This window comes from Squalius cephalus (genome assembly GCF_949319135.1).
Source record: "Squalius cephalus genome assembly, chromosome: 25".
Lineage (NCBI taxonomy): Eukaryota > Metazoa > Chordata > Actinopteri > Cypriniformes > Leuciscidae > Squalius > Squalius cephalus.
Window position 1 is genome coordinate 29,005,704 of NC_137146.1, and position 19,416 is coordinate 29,025,119.

The window sequence follows — 19,416 nt, forward strand, 5'->3', positions numbered from 1 at the left end:
AAAATACCTAACTTTATCACTATAAATATAAACAAATAAGATGGCTTTTAGTACTCACTATCAAGCTAGCATATCGATACTGGTAAAGTTTAAAATATACTTTGTTTGATTCGGTAACGAGCTATATTTATAGGTAACGAGCTATATTTCTAAGGCAAAGCTAAAAACAGGTTGCATTGATACACGTTTTTCCATTACCATCAGTTACACTGTGATGAAGGTGAATTTCGTGTAAGATTCATAACATATACGGTGTTTTGCGAGTTTCCATGATGAAAACATTGTTGACTCTAATGAGGACTACACTCTGGAGACAAGTACCGCTTCGTCGGTTCGAGAACAGGTCCGGGGTCGAGGGCGAAGCAGAGGAGGTCGTTCAAGAGTGCGGGCAACCAGGGTCCGAGGAAGTAGTTTTTGCCTTGTTTGCCTTCGCTGACTGCATATGCAGGTGCTTTGAATTTTGAATGCTCTTTCTCTGCCATAATTTTACTCTTCGTAGGTTCCACGCCTCTCTTGCACTCCTCAAATCAAACGGGTGCGCGCGCATATGGGCAGATCTTGTAGCAACAGGGGTGGTAGCCATGGTTGCGAGAGAGAGTGACAGTCGCCCAAACCAATCAATTGTTTCGTCCCGAATGGAAATAATGAGCTGTGTTTATTGCAGATTAAAAGGTCTACAGTCACTCGATTTTTATACTCTCTTTTTCAGAGCACTTACATTTTAATTATACCATGGGCTGTTTAAATACTCGATTCTGATTGGCTGGAAGGTGTGCAGTAAAACCGTTTAATGCACAGGTAGTTCCAGTCAGTTTGATTACAGTTCGAAATTAATCCGCTACATTGGTAACCATAGTAACACAGATACACTTGCAAGCAGAGTGAGAGACGCATATGAAAACGTTTAGGTAGGCTTAAGCAACGAGGGGACTGTAGCTGCTAGACTTTAAAGAAGAGATCGACGCACACAGGTAACGTTAACTCGTGCACGCATCTCTATCTCTCTCTCTCTCTCTCTCTCTCTCTCTCTCTCTGTTCCTTCTCCTTCAGTTCTCTGTCTCTCTCTTTTAATAATGAATTTAAATAAATGTGAATTCATTCAAATAAAAGCAATCCGATGGCTCTACTTTATTTAAAGCGGACGGAGTGCAAGAACTGACGAGCCTAAACTTAAGAAATAACCGTCATTTTTACACGTCTGTTAAAAAATTGCACTGTAAACATCAGTTACAGCTTTAACTTATTTTTAACTTGGCAAATAACCAAGGTATAAGCGGGATAATCCACGGCTAGCCATGCATTAAAGAATTTTAATGCACTCCGCTTCGCGTCGGGTGGTTCTTCGCCTATACGTCGTGCATTAAAATCCTTTAATGCATGGCTAGCCGTGGATTATCCCTTACTTATGTATTGGTATATAAAGACAGTTTAAACAAATTTGAAAAAAAGTTTTTTATAAAAATCCTACCTACCCTACCTTTAAGTCCTTTACATTATTTTTGGAATACCCAGAGAAAAATATTGATTTTATCAAAATTTTGTTTCCTTTTTTTTTTCAATTTAAAAACAGAAACAAATGATGCTTTGATGTGAAATACTTCTGTGAAATGCTTCTCTTTTGTGATATTTCTGTTTCCTGAAATCTGAGCTCAGTCTGAGACATTGTTGAGATCTCTGGGAAACCCAATGTGTTTTTCTCTGGAGACACATCTGAGAAGCTGAACTGCAATATTCATCCCAATGATATCAGATCAACACTGGGATCTTGCAAAATCATTTCGGTTGCAAATTTAATTATGAACATGAAAAGAGCAAGAGATACTGACTGGATGCATGATCAACCCAAGGCTTCCACCATTGCTTCCTCTTGCCTTTCCTCTTCTCTTTACTGGCCTCTCCTGTGATGTACACACACACACACACACACACACACACACACACACACACACAGACACATTAAACCCATTTCAAAGAGCGCACATTTACTCTGAGGTCTGGTATGCGCGTTTCATGTGTTTTAGATTTGATTGCAATGCATTTAACGCCGCTGTTAAGCGCAGGCACTTGTGGAATTCACAAATCTACAGTCACACACTGATGTTGGACTAAAGTGTGTGTTTGGACAAAGATACACTCAAGCATGTGTGTACGACAAGACACATTTTTATTTTTGGTCAATGTGAATTAAATGCATTCTAGTTATTAATATATTTGGATTATTCTCAGGAAACTTTCCAATTTGTGTGCCATTGAATTACTAACATTACAATTAACTGGATACTGAATTATACATGTATTATTTGATACATTTAATTCTGTTTATTGTACATTGAAAAAAAACTATTTAGTATAGTATAATGAAAAACATACACTGCCGTTCAAAAGATTTTTAAAATGCTTTTGAAATAAGTCTCTTCTGCTCTTAAAGCTGCATTTATTTGATCAACAATACAGTAAATATTGTGAAATATTATTCCAGTGTAAATCATCAGTTTTCTATGTGAATATATAGTAAAGTGTAATTTATTCCTGTGATCAAAGCTGAATGTTCAGCATCATTACTCCAGTCTTCAGTGTCACATGATCCTTCAGAAATCACTCTAATATGATGATTTATTATCAATGTTGGAACAGTTTAATATTTGTGTGGAAACTGTGATACATTTTATTTTCCAGGATTTTCTGATGAACAGAAAGTTCAAAAGAACAGCATTTATTTGAAATAGAATCTTTTGTAACATTATAAATGTCTTTACTGTCACTTTTGACGGATTTAATGCGTCTTTGGTGGGAAAACTTGATTTCTTGATTTTCAAATGAAAATCTGACAACTGCTCTTAAAATGCTGATTATGTAAATATACCTTCATCTTCATCCTCTTCCTCCTTCGCTACTGAGTGACTTTCCCCACTTTCCTGAGCCAAAGACAACATCCTCTCTTTCCCTCTCTTAAACTTCTGCTGTCGGCTTTTGATGCGGTCCATCCTGAGAGACACAGACAGAGGAAAAGTTTAGCTAGAGTTGACCTAATTTAGCTTTTCCCTTGAACACAGCCAGAGTATAACTGAAGATAAAGAGGCAGAGAGGGCAAGCAAAGAAAAGAGCTTGGCAAGCCTGAGATATCACTGCTTGTCTTAGGTTTATATGCTTGAATGTTCAAAAAAACACATTATTTTCCTCATATTCTCCATTGTTGCAGCTCCTCTTTTCCCAGTCTGTCAGTAACGCTCTGTTTACTTCCTGTCTCTATGAAGCCCCTCCTTCTGAAAAGCACACTGTGCTCTGATTGGTCGGCTGGAGCAGTGTGTTGTGATTGGTCGAGCGCTTCGAGTGTGTGTGGGAAATGTCCCGCCCCATAACCACCAGTTTAAAGGGGTGGTATAATGCCCTTTTCACAAGATGTAAAATAAGTCTCTGATGTCCCCAGAGTGTGTGTGTGAAGTTTTAGCTCAAAATACCCCACAGATATTTTCATATATCATGTTAAAATCGTCAGTTTTTGAGAGTGAGCAAAAACGCACCGTTTTGTGTCTGTTCCTTTAAATGCAAATGAGCTGCTGCTTCCGGCACAGGGGGCGGAGCTTCAACAGCTTGCAATCACACACACATGCACTGAACATTTCAAAAACTTTTAGCCTTTTATGTTCAAACCGGAGTCAGACAATGATGGAGAGACTCGAGAAGAAGAGACAACATGTAGAAGCAACAGGACATTTCTGAATGGTTAGTTGATGAATTTATGAAGCTGATGTGTAGTTATCTTCTAGTCATTGATTAGCATATTCTGTCTTGATAATCTATCAATCATGTTCAGGGGGCGGTGTTTATGTAAATTTTAGGGTTGGTGATGTCACTAACCCGGGAGGAATGTGGTGTAGTCTCTACCAGCCGTTTGATGTAGTCCTTAAAAAGCGATTTCTGTAAAAGCAAATATCTCCCTTTGCTCTGAACTTTGAGTGCTGTAACTTTGCAGATGTTGTTTATGCTCAAACAGCAACATTACACACTAACTAAAGTTAGAAAAGTCAAATCATAATCAACCACCCCTTTAACACACTATTAACTAACTCAACCAGGCCCCGCCCCTTTATTCTGCGTATCAATTATTATAATGAGGAATATTGTGACGTGTTCACTCCCGGAAGAAACTCAAGACTACAATGGAGGCGTTTCAGGAGTTCAGAAACACTGACACTGATATAGAGAAGAACTGGAGCTTGTTCATGATCAAACAGCAACATCACACACTAAACACAGAGGAAAAAGCAGAATAGCTCCTCTAAGAACCATTAAGCAACACAGAATCTCATTTATTTGTGTTCGTGCATCCGTAAGCACATGATTTGATTGGACTGTGTGTAGAAGAATGCAGCAGTTGGCAGTAAACAATGAGACATTGTGAGTCCCACACTGAGCGTTCATGAACTCACTGTCTCTTCAGCAGATCCATCGACTTCTTCTCTTCTTCTATTCTGGCTTTAACCGCCTTCACAATGGTCGCCTGAAACAACTCCGCTCCTCTGACAGACCAGAAACAATGAACAAACACACAAACCACAGTCAGAATGAGTCCCCGATGCTCCTAATAAACATCACATTCTGACATATTAAGCAGTTTTAGGAGTCAAAATGTGCAAGTGCTTATTACAGTCAAACCAAAATGTATTCAGACACATTTCTCACATTATCAGTTTATTCGCTATAGTTTAGAAAATGGTGATAAAATATGAGCAGAACTCAGTTGATATTTGACTGGTTTTGTCCTTCTTCTGTTAGACTGTCTCACACATGAATTATGTTGAATATCTGTCAGCTGTTAAATTTAACTACACAATTAGATAATACCAGTTTAGCTCAACCAATCACCAAGCAATGCTTCATTGTGTTCAGTCTGTGTGTGAAAAGAGCATTAGCAATTAAAGAAAACACACTTCAGCAAAACATGATCAGCTCAAAGTGTCTGAATCATTTCTGCTCCCACATTTGTATAAATGTCACTGGTAGTCGCTGTATGAAGAATTATTGGGTATAATATGTCACAGTTTACTGTATTTTGCTCTCCTCACTTACATAAATTAACTATAGTGTCCTGATCACACTAGTGGAACAATATCACAACTTATATCTGGTGTCTGAATCATGTTTGGTTTGCCTGTATGTCTCATTTCTTTGTTTTATGAAGCAGTCATGTGACCTTGATATTTCCAAGACAAAAAAAAAAACAAAAAAAACCCAGACTATTCTGATTACATTGACACGCAGGCACAGATGAAAAGCAAACAGCGGTGTGTGTGTATCTGTAATCATCTGTTAACAAACACGTATTCATGACTTCAATCAGCTCATTGTTTCTGCATTAAATTATTACATTGCTTAAATTAATACCTTTTTCGCTAACTGTGATTTTGTGTATGTACATTTCTGAAATACATAACTAAGACAGTTCCCTCTGATGACAGATCACTGTAAATTGTAATGTGCACTTTCTGTAAAGCTGCTTTGAAACGATGCGCTGTGAAAGGAGCTGTTGTACCTGGAGGCGAGGACCTGAGAGGACCGGATGTCGGCCACGACGTGCAGGAAGTAGTAGCTCATGAAGACTCGTCTCTGCAGGAGGAGGAAGGCGAAGCAGATGCTGTCCCAGATGATGCCGGCCTCGTCACTCGGCAGCTCACACTGCTTGTGTGCGTTCTGCTCCGCTGCGCGACACAGTGCAACATCAGAGCGCAATCAAGCTTATTAAAACTGATATTAAAGGGGACATATCATGCTAAATCCACTTTTTTAGCCCTTAAATGCATTTTGTTGTATATTTGGAGTGATTAGAAGTACAGAAAAGTTGAAATTATTCTCTTCAGGTGCTTCGTTGATATCTTTATATTCTGTTTTGGCCTTATTTTTCAACCTGTTCCGATTTTTCTGTTATCTATGACGTTTTGTGAACTATTACGTCACAGTATTTGCAGCGGAACTGCCAAATAAGGACATCGACTTCCAGCCCAACACTTCGAGCAATCCGCCATTTTTATTTCTCGCTGCAATTTTGTAGTCCAAGCTCAAAGATGCAGAAGTTACGAGAGGGTAAGTCAAAATGTTCGGTTGTTGGATGTAGTAACCCACACGCTTCATTACACCGTCTAATGTAGATGAACTGCCGCGCTTGTGACAGGGCGCATGTTTAACTGAAGAACGAGCAGAGAGAGAGAGACCCGGTCGCGCGCACGCACTCTCTCTCTCTTCGGAGCCAGGCGAAAGTGTAAACAAGACACCGTCTCCAAACTAGACGCTGTCTTGATCTCTCTCCCTCGCACATATTAATCAAAATAAATCGACACGGTGGTAAAAGGTCGGAAGACCAAAGTTTCATGTGTAAATACAGTAACACACCATTGCGATACATCCATATGAAGACGTTGTTCTGCAGGTTCGTCATCTTCATTTTCATCTCGCTCCGGCTCCGACTCTGGCTCGAACATGTAAGGCTGGCTGGACAAGTCTTCCGTTGTTGACATTTTGTTAATAACGTGTGAATAAAAAGTTTCTGTGCCGCTAGATAATCGTATCTCTGCTATCAAACTACAAAAATGGCCGAACGGGGTGGAGTTGAACCTCTGCATCCTGGAGAGGGGGCGGGGTATAAAGTGTCTCAATTGTATTTAAAGAGACCGCACCAAAACGAGTTGCTCTCAGACGCACATCAGAAAAGGGGTAGAAAGGGGCCTGTGGAGCTATAATAATGAGGAATTCAGACCCAAGCATTGCAGTTCCGCTTTATATAGACTACAAATGTATGATTTATATGTAAAAAGGAACGATTTAAAAGCATGATATGTCTCCTTTAATGAGCAATCACCATCACACACCTGCAGGCGCGTGGGAGAATAGACCAGACCGGTCAGGAAACAAGGTAATCCCGCACACTATCAATACTTGCAAACGAGTATCAACATTTTAATAGCAACGTTTTGGTCTCATGACCTTCATCAGGCATATGAAATTATTAGGCATTAAAAAAATATAAATTATTATTAACAGGCACATTAAAAGTGATATTAAAATGAGCAAATAATTAACCTTTATAAGCTGTTCAGTAAGGTGGCACTTATTTTTCAAGTTTTGATTTATAATTGTCTGACCCCCTCAAGTTGTTCCAATACATGAAAAAATAATTCAGGCAAAATATGAGCTCATTTGAACAATATTTAGAGGTGGCTCGATGACGTTGAAGTTTTGTATAATAAGTTATTATGCTCAATTTGTGATAATTACCACTTGCCTAATTTTATTATCAACTCAACTATTTAAATTACATACTTGCTTTTTAATGGCAATTCTGAATTTACTCCTATTGTGCACAAAAGATATCCTATGCATTTCTTGCAGAAGCATAAATTGTGGTATTTTGCCACTTTTGTGTCTTATTTCAAGTATTTGTCACTGTGATTTGCGGTCGTCTGCACTTCAGCACTTCGCAAGCAGCAGAGCCCAATGGCGACGGGAGGGACAGTTGCTACGCGCTCGCAAGATTATCTTGTTAGCCATGTGGAAGGAATTGAAGGGACTAAGCTACCCCCAGGGACCATCGTTCTCTGCCATTTTTTACATCGTCACAATGTTGTGAAAGAGGATATTCGAGCAGCAGCAAACAATACCATACAGAGAGTGGAAGAACTTTGGTTCCGGGCAAGAATTCCGGTCAAGCATCGACAGGACTCCGTTAAAAAACTCGAGCAATTATTTTGTGACTGGAAGGGGTTGAAAAAGAACAAGATTCGCCAAACAAAGACTCTGAACTATTGACTTTGAACTGTGCAAACTGTGAAAAGATGCGTATCATCAGTTATCTTACAATAGTCAAATGTATGTTGTGTAAGACATATTTGGTTAAATAATTAATAGTCTAGGCCTAAGTAATAGGCTATGTGATTTGATGCATTCTGCAAACTGTATAGTATTGAATACAATGCTCAATGCTAAACGTTTTAGAATGAAGAATTTTGCTGACTTGTAGAATTGCCTACAAAAACAGTGAACTTTGATGTGCTTGAGCTACCTCTAAATATTAATATTTTTGCCCCATTTTTTTCTGGGGTGTTTTTAGCATAAATGGAACAACTCTGGTGGGTCAGGCTGCAGAAAAATGAAAACAAATAAAAAAATAAAAAAATCGTACACTTAAGGGCCACCCTACTGTTCAGACTTTTTTTTTTTTGTCTATAAAAATGGTTTCCTCAATCTGAGTGGTTCAAAACTTGGTGTCTTTTTTTGTTGATATGCAATCTAATCAAACAAACAAAAATCAGGTGGGCATTAAAAAAATACATTTTTCAAAAAGATTAGCCCTTAGAATTTATTACTACAATTAATTACATATTGTAAAAACAGTGAGTTAAAGTGCCACTATTTTAAAAGTTCCTAATTTTGTTCTGTTTTCTCCTACTACATGTTTACATCTAAGGTCAACATTTTATAATAATACACATCGCAGCATCAGCTCTTTCCTCTCAGTGTCTGAAATTATTCAGTAAAGGATTCAGTCTCTCTAAACCCCGCCTCTCTGAGAGCTGCTCTGCTCTGATTGGTCAGATGGCTCAGTCTGTTGTGATTGGTCTACTCTGCTCTGATCGGTCAGATGGCTCAGTATGTTGTGATTGGTCGACCGCTTACAGCACGTGTCAGAAGCCAAACGCTCATTATAATATCTGAGTCTCAGCTCTTGATCACAGTGATACGAACAGTAACGATGGCGTGGGTTTTACCGTATCAATCTCATCAAAGTGGATTTGCTTTGTCAGCAGAAAACAGCATCTTCTCCACACGAACAACACGAACCAAACTGTATAAACTACAGTGTTTGAGGGCGGGGCTAAGAGACGCTGTTCAGCCAATCAAGACCAGAGGCTGGCATTATGCAAATTAGTTGAGAAGTGAGGCTGAATTACTGACACTCGTTTCAGTTCAGAATCACTTCTTTCTTTTAGGAGACAATAACTCCATTTATCTGCACTTTTGATCTTTGCAGATCTTTTACATTCATATTCATCTGCATTACACACTACATGACAGGTGATATACAAACAATAGGGGCACTTATTATTAATTAACATAATCATTTTAAAATTACATTGTATATATTTTTTTTTAGTTGTTTCACACATTACAATCACATCCTATAAAGTGAGTCCAAAGGCGGCATTTTTATAATTTGTGTGTTATTTGTCATGCAAGGTTAATTTTAGGTTAGATTTCACCGTTTTCAGCATAAAAACGTGGGATTTGTAGCACCGAAAAGTCATGGGACACAAAAAGTGTACAATGAAAGTTGAAAGTGAGCATTCAATTTCTTGAACCAAAGAGGAAATAAAAGCATAACTTACGTTTTGAATATCCTTTTATAGTGCAAGCCAGACTGAACAACTGGATCAGCCAGCAGTGATTCGCCACCAGCGCTTTTATATATCCACAGGCCGCTACCTGAGAGACAGGAGAACAGAAGCTATTACGACATCCAGCAAAAATATCATTTCTGTGTATCTCAAATGTTGGACGAACCTTTTTGAAAGAGAACATTGTTGTTTGTCAATGAGAAATAGTTTCCATTTGTCACCCTCAAGTGTGTAATTATTCATCAAATCCCACAAACACTTCTTTTCACTCCACACCCTCCGAATTCAGAGCATTTTTAACAGGACGGCCCAGACGTTATCATTTATTTCAGCCCACGGATATTTAAAGCTAATTTACTACACCTTGAATGAACCAAATTTATGAGATGCTTACTGAGAGAATGTTTTTCATGGTGATCACAAACACGTTGTACGCTATGAGGAAGTCCCAGTAATGAAGGATGCTTTTGATTGGCTTCAGTAACAGCTCGCCTCCAAAAATCAGGAAGTAGAAGCAAGCGACCAGGTAACCCATACAGAAGATGCTGATGCGTGTGGTGCCCGTGATGAAGATGATGGTCAGGACGAACCAGAACAGGTAGCTGAACATGATCACCTTCAGCATATCCAAATACGACCTGCAAGATGAAACATCCTTTATAGATCAAACTTATATATTTGACCTCATACTTACATACAGTAGTCAACATTTGAAGAGGATCAAAAAAGTTCAAAGTTCAAAGACAAGAACGGGTATTGTTCAAAATTCATGTATAACTTTGATGAGAGGTTTTGATCCACTTCAAATGTGGACTACTGTATATTCCCCTCATTCACTCGTTTCATTTGCTCCGGATGAATATTATTGGTGTTACAGGGCTTGTATTTCAGCGTGTATTGCGCATAATTTCACTCATTCCCACAGATTTAGTGCTCACACCCAAAGTACACGCACATAAAGCCGCCTCTCAGAACTAAATTGAGTTCTTTTTCACTGCTTATTGCGCTTAAACAGTCAAATACACAAAATAATGTCAAAATGCCAGTCTTGGCGAATCTTCACGTCAACACAGTCAGTTATGTTGAATATAACTGAAAGTAAACAGTTGAGAAAGAAAAAGCATGTGTAACAGTGTAATGGATCCGTGTGTCAGGTCTTAAAGGGGCTGTTTACACCTGGCCACTTCATGCGTTTTCTCAGATCGGATAGCTATCTGATTGATCAAAACGATTCCATTTACACCTGGTCACATAAATGTGTTTTTGCGAAACGGATTTAAATCCGATCTTCAGTTCCCGCGCTATATGCAGATTTAATGGAGGGCACGTCACCGAAAGCAACAGATATGAGCTGCATTTTATTGATCAGCTAAAATTTCTGAATCAAAGTCCGCAATAAGAGAGAGTGCCAACAGCCCTGGTAAGATCATTTCGTTTCTTTACTTTTAATGATGATGATTGTGTGTTAAGCGTCTGCGACTTACTTTCACTTAAACATAGCATTTTTGGGGCGCTGAAGAAACCGAGTTCATGTTGACAACGTTGTGCTTCATGAATATAATGCAGGTTAAAAACATCTAAATAAAGACATTTTAGGCATGTTACTGAACAAACCAGTACATCCATAGAAATGTGTTTTGCATTTGACGTAAGTAGATTAAAAGCAGTGTCCAGTTTTATAGTGTACATGTGTGAATAATGCAGTAAAAATAACCACGATTCTTAGCGCATAATCAGAATAATGAAAATTGCATGTAAATGGGAGTGAAGAGGTTTGTAATGTAAACATCTAACTGCAATTAATCCTTTCTCTGATTACTGAAAATAATCACATTATTGGTGCACGTGTAAACGTAGTCAATATTTGAAGACATTTTTACCAGTTATTCTGTTGTAATTGTGACAAAGCTGCTTTTTTTTTTTATAGAAACTGGGAGTGTTGAAAAATTAACTATGTTCTAGAATAAAGACAATAGTTAGGGGTGTGTGTGTGGGGGGGGGGAGCTTAAAAGAAATATGGTGTGTTTTTTCAGCATTTTAATTCAGTTATATTATTTTAATATGAATTTTTTTTTTTTTGTCAAAGCAATATGATGTTGGCTAAAAGCACATGGAATACAAATCCGTAATATTATTTTTGATTTGAAATAGACCTTTCAAAGTATTTCAAAAGAGCAAAACATAAAATAAAAGGCTAAATATAATATATAATAATGAATATAGAACTGTATTTGATAGTGAGTGAGATCAGGTCGTAGGTGACGGTCTGACCTGCAGTGGATGAAGTCGGGCACAGGGTTGTGTTGGCTGAAGCTGGCGGCGTCCAGGTCTCGGCAGATCTCCACATTATCACCGGCCAGCATCTGCACGGGCGTCACACACTCCTCGTCGAACACACGGCCCTGCAGCGATGCGCAGAGCAGCAGCAAGAAGTCGTCTATACACAGAACCACAGTTAAACCTCAGCAAGAAGTCGTCTACACACAGAACACCAGTTAAACCTCAGCAAGAAGTCGTCTACACACAGAACCACAGTTAGACCTCAGCAAGAAGTCGTCTACACACAGAACACCAGTTAAACCACAGCAAGAAGTCGTCTACACACAGAACACCAGTTAAACCACAGCAAGAAGTCGTCTACACACAGAACCACAGTTAAACCACAGCAAGAAGTCATCTACACACAGAACCACAGTTAAACCACAGAAAGAAGTCGTCTACACACAGAACCACAGTTAGACCTCAGCAAGAAGTCGTCTACACACAGAACCACAGTTAGACCTTAGCAAGAAGTCGTCTACACACAGAACACCAGTTAAACCTCAGCAAGAAGTCGTCTACACACAGAACCACAGTTAAACCACAGAAAGAAGTCGTCTACACACAGAACCACAGTTAGACCTCAGCAAGAAGTCGTCTACACACAGAACACCAGTTAAACCTCAGCAAGAAGTCGTCTACACACAGAACACCAGTTAAACCACAGCAAGAAGTCGTCTACACACAGAACACCAGTTAAACCACAGCAAGAAGTCGTCTACACACAGAACCACAGTTAAACCACATCAAGAAGTCGTCTACACACAGAACCACAGTTAAACCACAGCAAGAAGTCATCTACACACAGAACCACAGTTAAACCACAGCAAGAAGTCGTCTACACACAGAACCACAGTTAGACCTCAGCAAGAAGTCGTCTACACACAGAACCACAGTTAGACCTTAGCAAGAAGTCGTCTACACACAGAACCACAGTTAAACCACAGCAAGAAGTCGTCTACACACAGAACCACAGTTAGACCTTAGCAAGAAGTCGTCTACACACAGAACCACAGTTAAACCTCAGCAAGAAGTCGTCTACACACAAAAAAAACACAATTAAACCACAGCAAGAAGTCGCCTACACATAGAACCACAGTTAAACCACAGCAAGAAGTCGTCTACACACAGAACCACAGTTAAACCACAGCAAGAAGTCGTCTACACACAGAACCACAGTTAAACCACAGCAAGAAGTCGTCTACACACAGAACCACAGTTAAACCACAGCAAGAAGTCGTCTACACACAGAACCAGAGTTAAACCACAGCAAGAAGTCGTCTACACACAGAACACCAGTTAAACCTCAGCAAGAAGTCATCTACACACAGAACCACAGTTAAACCTCAGCAAGAAGTCGTCTACACACAGAACCATGGTTAAACCTCAGCAAGAAGTCGTCTACACACAGAACCACAGTTAAACCTCAGCAAGAAGTCGTCTACACACAGAACACCAGTTAAACCACAGCAAGAAGTCGTCTACACACAGAACCACAGTTAAACCTCAGCAAGAAGTCGTCTACACACAGAACCATGGTTAAACCTCAGCAAGAAGTCGTCTATACACAGAACCACAGTTAAACCTCAGCAAGAAGTCGTCTACACACAGAACCACAGTTAAACCACAGCAAGAAGTCGTCTACACACAGAACCACAGTTAAACCTCAGCAAGAAGTCATCTACACACAGAACCACAGTTAAACCTCAGCAAGAAGTCGTCTACACACAGAACCATGGTTAAACCTCAGCAAGAAGTCGTCTACACACAGAACCATGGTTAAACCTCAGCAAGAAGTCGTCTATACACAGAACCACAGTTAAACCTCAGCAAGAAGTCGTCTACACATAGAACCACAGTTAAACCACAGCATGAAGTCGTCTACACACAAAACAACCACAATTAAACCACAGCAAGAAGTCGCCTACACATAGAACCACAGTTAAACCACAGCAAGAAGTCGTCTATCTACACACAGAACCACAGTTAGACCTCAGCAAGAAGTCGTCTACACACAGAACCACAGTTAGACCTCAGCAAGAAGTCGTCTACACACAGAACCACAGTTAAACCTCAGCAAGAAGTCGTCTATACACAGAACCACAGTTAAACCACAGCAAGAAGTCGTCTACACACAGAACCATGGTTAAACCTCAGCAAGAAGTCGTCTACACACAGAACCAGAGTTAAACCACTGCAAGAAGTCGTCTACACACAGAACCACAGTTAGACCTCAGCAAGAAGTCGTCTACACACAGAACCACAGTTAGACCTCAGCAAGAAGTCGTCTACATACAGAACCACAGTCAAACCACAGCAAGAAGTCGTCTACACACAGAACCACAGTTAAACCACAGCAAGAAGTCGTCTACACACTGAACACCAGTTAGACCTCAGCAAGAAGTCGTCTACACACAGAACCACAGTTAAACCACAGCAAGAAGTCGTCTACACACAGAACCACAGTTAGACCTCAGCAAGAAGTCGTCTACACACAGAACCACAGTTAAACCAAAGCAAGAAGTCGTCTACACACAGAACACCAGTTAAACCAAAGCAAGAGGTCGTCTATACACAGAACCACAGTTAAACCTCAGCAAGAAGTCGTCTACACACAGAACCACAGTTAAACCTCAGCAAGAGGTCGTCTATACACAGAACCACAGTTAAACCTCAGCAAGAAGTCGTCTACACACAGAACCACAGTTAAACCTTAGCAAGAAGTCGTCTATACACAGAACCACAGTTAAACCTCAGCAAGAAGTCGTCTATACACAGAACACCAGTTAAACCACAGCAAGAAGTCGTCTACACACAGAACCAGAGTTAAACCACAGCAAGAAGTCGTCTACACACAGAACCACAGTTAAACCTCAGCAAGAAGTCATCTACACACAGAACCACAGTTAAACCTCAGCAAGAAGTCGTCTATACACAGAACCACAGTTAGACCTCAGCAAGAAGTCGTCTATACACAGAACCACAGTTAAACCTCAGCAAGAAGTCGTCTATACACAGAACCACAGTTAGACCTCAGCAAGAAGTCGTCTACACACAGAACCACAGTTAGACCTCAGCAAGAAGTCGTCTACACACAGAACCACAGTTAGACCTCAGCAAGAAGTCGTCTACACACAGAAACACAGTTAGACCTCAGCAAGAAGTCGTCTACACACAGAACCACAGTTAAACCACAGCAAGAAGTCGTCTACACATAGAACCACAGTTAAACCACAGCATGAAGTCGTCTACACACAAAACAACCACAATTAAACCACAGCAAGAAGTCGCCTACACATAGAACCACAGTTAAACCACAGCAAGAAGTCGTCTATCTACACACAGAACCACAGTTAGACCTCAGCAAGAAGTCGTCTACACACAGAACCACAGTTAGACCTCAGCAAGAAGTCGTCTACACACAGAACCACAGTTAAACCTCAGCAAGAAGTCGTCTATACACAGAACCACAGTTAAACCACAGCAAGAAGTCGTCTACACACAGAACCATGGTTAAACCTCAGCAAGAAGTCGTCTACACACAGAACCAGAGTTAAACCACTGCAAGAAGTCGTCTACACACAGAACCACAGTTAGACCTCAGCAAGAAGTCGTCTACACACAGAACCACAGTTAGACCTCAGCAAGAAGTCGTCTACATACAGAACCACAGTCAAACCACAGCAAGAAGTCGTCTACACACAGAACCACAGTTAAACCACAGCAAGAAGTCGTCTACACACAGAACACCAGTTAGACCTCAGCAAGAAGTCGTCTACACACAGAACCACAGTTAAACCACAGCAAGAAGTCGTCTACACACAGAACCACAGTTAGACCTCAGCAAGAAGTCGTCTACACACAGAACCACAGTTAAACCACAGCAAGAAGTCGTCTACACACAGAACACCAGTTAAACCAAAGCAAGAGGTCGTCTATACACAGAACCACAGTTAAACCTCAGCAAGAAGTCGTCTACACACAGAACCACAGTTAAACCTCAGCAAGAGGTCGTCTATACACAGAACCACAGTTAAACCTCAGCAAGAAGTCGTCTACACACAGAACCACAGTTAAACCTTAGCAAGAAGTCGTCTATACACAGAACCACAGTTAAACCTCAGCAAGAAGTCGTCTATACACAGAACACCAGTTAAACCACAGCAAGAAGTCGTCTACACACAGAACCAGAGTTAAACCACAGCAAGAAGTCGTCTACACACAGAACCACAGTTAAACCTCAGCAAGAAGTCATCTACACACAGAACCACAGTTAAACCTCAGCAAGAAGTCGTCTATACACAGAACCACAGTTAGACCTCAGCAAGAAGTCGTCTATACACAGAACCACAGTTAAACCTCAGCAAGAAGTCGTCTATACACAGAACCACAGTTAGACCTCAGCAAGAAGTCGTCTACACACAGAACCACAGTTAGACCTCAGCAAGAAGTCGTCTACACACAGAACCACAGTTAGACCTCAGCAAGAAGTCGTCTACACACAGAAACACAGTTAGACCTCAGCAAGAAGTCGTCTACACACAGAACCACAGTTAAACCACAGCAAGAAGTCGTCTACACACAGAACCAGAGTTAAACCACAGCAAGAAGTCGTCTACACACAGAACCACAGTTAGAACACAGCAAGAAGTCGTCTACACACAGAACCACAGTTAGACCTCAGCAAGAAGTCGTCTACACACAGAACACCAGTTAGACCTCAGCAAGAAGTCGTCTACACACAGAACCACAGTTAGACCTCAGCAAGAAGTCGTCTACACACAGAACCACAGTTAAACCTCAGCAAGAAGTCGTCTATACACAGAACCACAGTTAAACCACAGCAAGAAGTCGTCTACACACAGAACCACAGTTAGACCTCAGCAAGAAGTCGTCTATACACAGAACCACAGTTAAACCTCAGCAAGAAGTCGTCTACACACAGAACCACAGTTAAACCACAGCAAGAAGTCGTCTACACACAGAACCACAGTTAGACCTCAGCAAGAAGTCGTCTACACACAGAACCACAGTTAGACCTCAGCAAGAAGTCGTCTACACACAGAACACCAGTTAGACCTCAGCAAGAAGTCGTCTACACACAGAACCACAGTTAGACCTCAGCAAGAAGTCGTCTACACACAGAACCACAGTTAAACCTCAGCAAGAAGTCGTCTATACACAGAACCACAGTTAAACCTCAGCAAGAAGTCGTCTACACACAGAACCACAGTTAAACCACAGCAAGAAGTCGTCTACACACAGAACCACAGTTAGACCTCAGCAAGAAGTCGTCTACACACAGAACCACAGTTAGACCTCAGCAAGAAGTCGTCTACACACAGAACACCAGTTAGACCTCAGCAAGAAGTCGTCTACACACAGAACCACAGTTAGACCTCAGCAAGAAGTCGTCTACACACAGAACCACAGTTAAACCACAGCAAGAAGTCGTCTATACACAGAACCACAGTTAAACCTCAGCAAGAAGTCGTCTACACACAGAACCACAGTTAAACCACAGCAAGAAGTCGTCTACACACAGAACCACAGTTAGACCTCAGCAAGAAGTTGTCTACACACAGAACCACAGTTAAACCACAGCAAGAAGTCGTCTACACACAGAACCACAGTTAGACCTCAGCAAGAAGTCGTCTACACACAGAACCACAGTTAAACCACAGCAAGAAGTCGTCTATACACAGAACCACAGTTAAACCACAGCAAGAAGTCGTCTACACACAGAACCACAGTTAGACCTCAGCAAGAAGTCGTCTACACACAGAACCACAGTTAAACCACAGCAAGAAGTCGTCTACACACAGAACCACAGTTAGACCTCAGCAAGAAGTCGTCTACACACAGAACCATGGTTAAACCACAGGCAGGGACAATCTGGTGAATCGAATTTCTATATTTTCTATTTCTAGTTATTTTGTTGTGTATTTCAGACAGAAGCTACAAGAGTTTACGTTGAATTAAATGCCAGACACAGTTTATTGTGTAACCAAAATGCGAAATAACACAAGGAAATAGACATATAAATAAGAACTTTATTCATTGTGTGGAACTTTTAATTGTAAACAAGCCACTGGGTCTCTTATTTTGAAATGACTATGCTTTACTATTACAAACTGTTTATTTGAAAAGATGAGAGAGATAAAATATGATTGATATGATTACATGATTAATAACCCTAGGAAGAATTTCATTTCAACACAAATTTGAGCTGTTAATGTTTTTACTCACACAGCAGGAAGAGTGAGTTGGGTTTGGTGTGGAAGTCGGGGAAGTAGAGCCACTTGATGACGTTGGAGTCCATGCTGGACGACGGGCTTCTCCACGGATAATCTGAACCAAAGCAGACACAGACAGAAATACAGTCATGGTCATCTTCAAGACCCAATTTTTATTTTTTTTTAAGTATATATTTATTGAACATTTTTAGTGTAAAGCATGTTAAACATATTCACAGGAAGTACCAATAAAAATATTGGTAAACCACTACCATCCAATCAATTCCTCACAGACACAATCAAGCCCCGCCCACATTTGTTCTTGTTCCTGAAGAGTTTTGCTCGGATATACGACACAATCAGGGTTTGAAATAAAATTTTTCACTCACGGCCAATTTGGCTTCTAAATTTTTAAGTTACCGGCCATTCAGAGCTTCCACTAACCAAAAAAATAAAATAAAAATAAAAAAAGGAAAGAAATGAACCAGCTTAACTACGTCACAGCTTATATATACTGTATATATATATATAAATTTGGATTTCATACATTCATTTCTTATTTCAAGTTTTTTGTTACCCGCCACAGTTGATTTCTACTCGCATTTAGCGAGTGGTAATTTCAAACCCTGGACACAACAGAGAATAAAGGACTGTCTCAGTTAAAGCACACCTGATTACTCACTCACCTGTGCAGGCGGCGGGAGGGATGCCGATGCACATCAGGTACTGGAAGGAAAGCATGAAGGCCAGAAAACAGCAATACTTGGACCAGACGTGAGCGATGGCTTTCCTCCGACGCTGAAACATCACCGCTATCAGACCGAGCGCGTGCAGCATGGCATAGAAATCCATCCGCTGGCCAATCACATTCACCGCTAGCAGAAAACAGGTCTGGAGCAGCAACATGCAGACAAGCTTTTCAAATTAGGATAATAATGGGTATCAGTCAAGTCAAGTCACATTCATTTATACAGCGCTTTTAACAATATATATTGTTTCAAAGCGGCTTTACAGTGATAACAGGAGATTACAGTAACAGAGATTGTTTTGGCTTTACAGCAGCTCTAGAATGAAGTTATTGTCCAGCTAAAGTTAGTTTTGATTGATTCACTTCCGTTGCAAAGATCACTACACACACAAATCAAAATTCAATATCCATCACTTATCTCTGATCCATTATATTGTGGTTTATCTGTCTCAAGAGTGTGTTAGCAATCTGAGCTTCAGCAGATTATCTATAAGAGACCATCCAGGTGGGACGGGATCCTGCATAGTAAATCAGTGTCTGGACTAAACTAAAACTGGCCCCTAAAAAGATGAACACGATTTTGCCAAGTAGGACATGTTGCTGGATCAATCAAACATAAGCCGCGTTTCCATTACCCTTCAAACTACGCAAATTGAAATTGCGAATTAAAAATACGCCCAATGGAAACACGTCAATTTCGCAAAAACTCCCATATATAGCAAAAAAG

At 40.3% G+C, this 19,416-nt stretch overlaps 1 protein-coding gene across 3 annotated transcripts in view; it reads right to left on the bottom strand.

The window, feature by feature from the left end:
- The window catches only part of piezo2a (piezo-type mechanosensitive ion channel component 2a), a 233,351-nt gene that overhangs the window by 54,390 nt on the left and 159,545 nt on the right, over positions 1-19,416 (bottom strand). For all 3 annotated transcript variants that reach the window (XM_079863155.1, XM_079863153.1, XM_079863154.1), the window contains 9 exons: positions 18,628-18,832; positions 17,955-18,056; positions 11,658-11,823; positions 9,781-10,024; positions 9,378-9,474; positions 5,534-5,699; positions 4,431-4,520; positions 2,864-2,985; positions 1,827-1,898 (listed from right to left, as the gene is read on the bottom strand). In XM_079863155.1, coding sequence (XP_079719281.1) covers positions 1,827-1,898; positions 2,864-2,985; positions 4,431-4,520; positions 5,534-5,699; positions 9,378-9,474; positions 9,781-10,024; positions 11,658-11,823; positions 17,955-18,056; positions 18,628-18,832 — 1,264 coding nt within the window. The remainder of the gene's footprint in view (positions 1-1,826; positions 1,899-2,863; positions 2,986-4,430; positions 4,521-5,533; positions 5,700-9,377; positions 9,475-9,780; positions 10,025-11,657; positions 11,824-17,954; positions 18,057-18,627; positions 18,833-19,416) is intronic.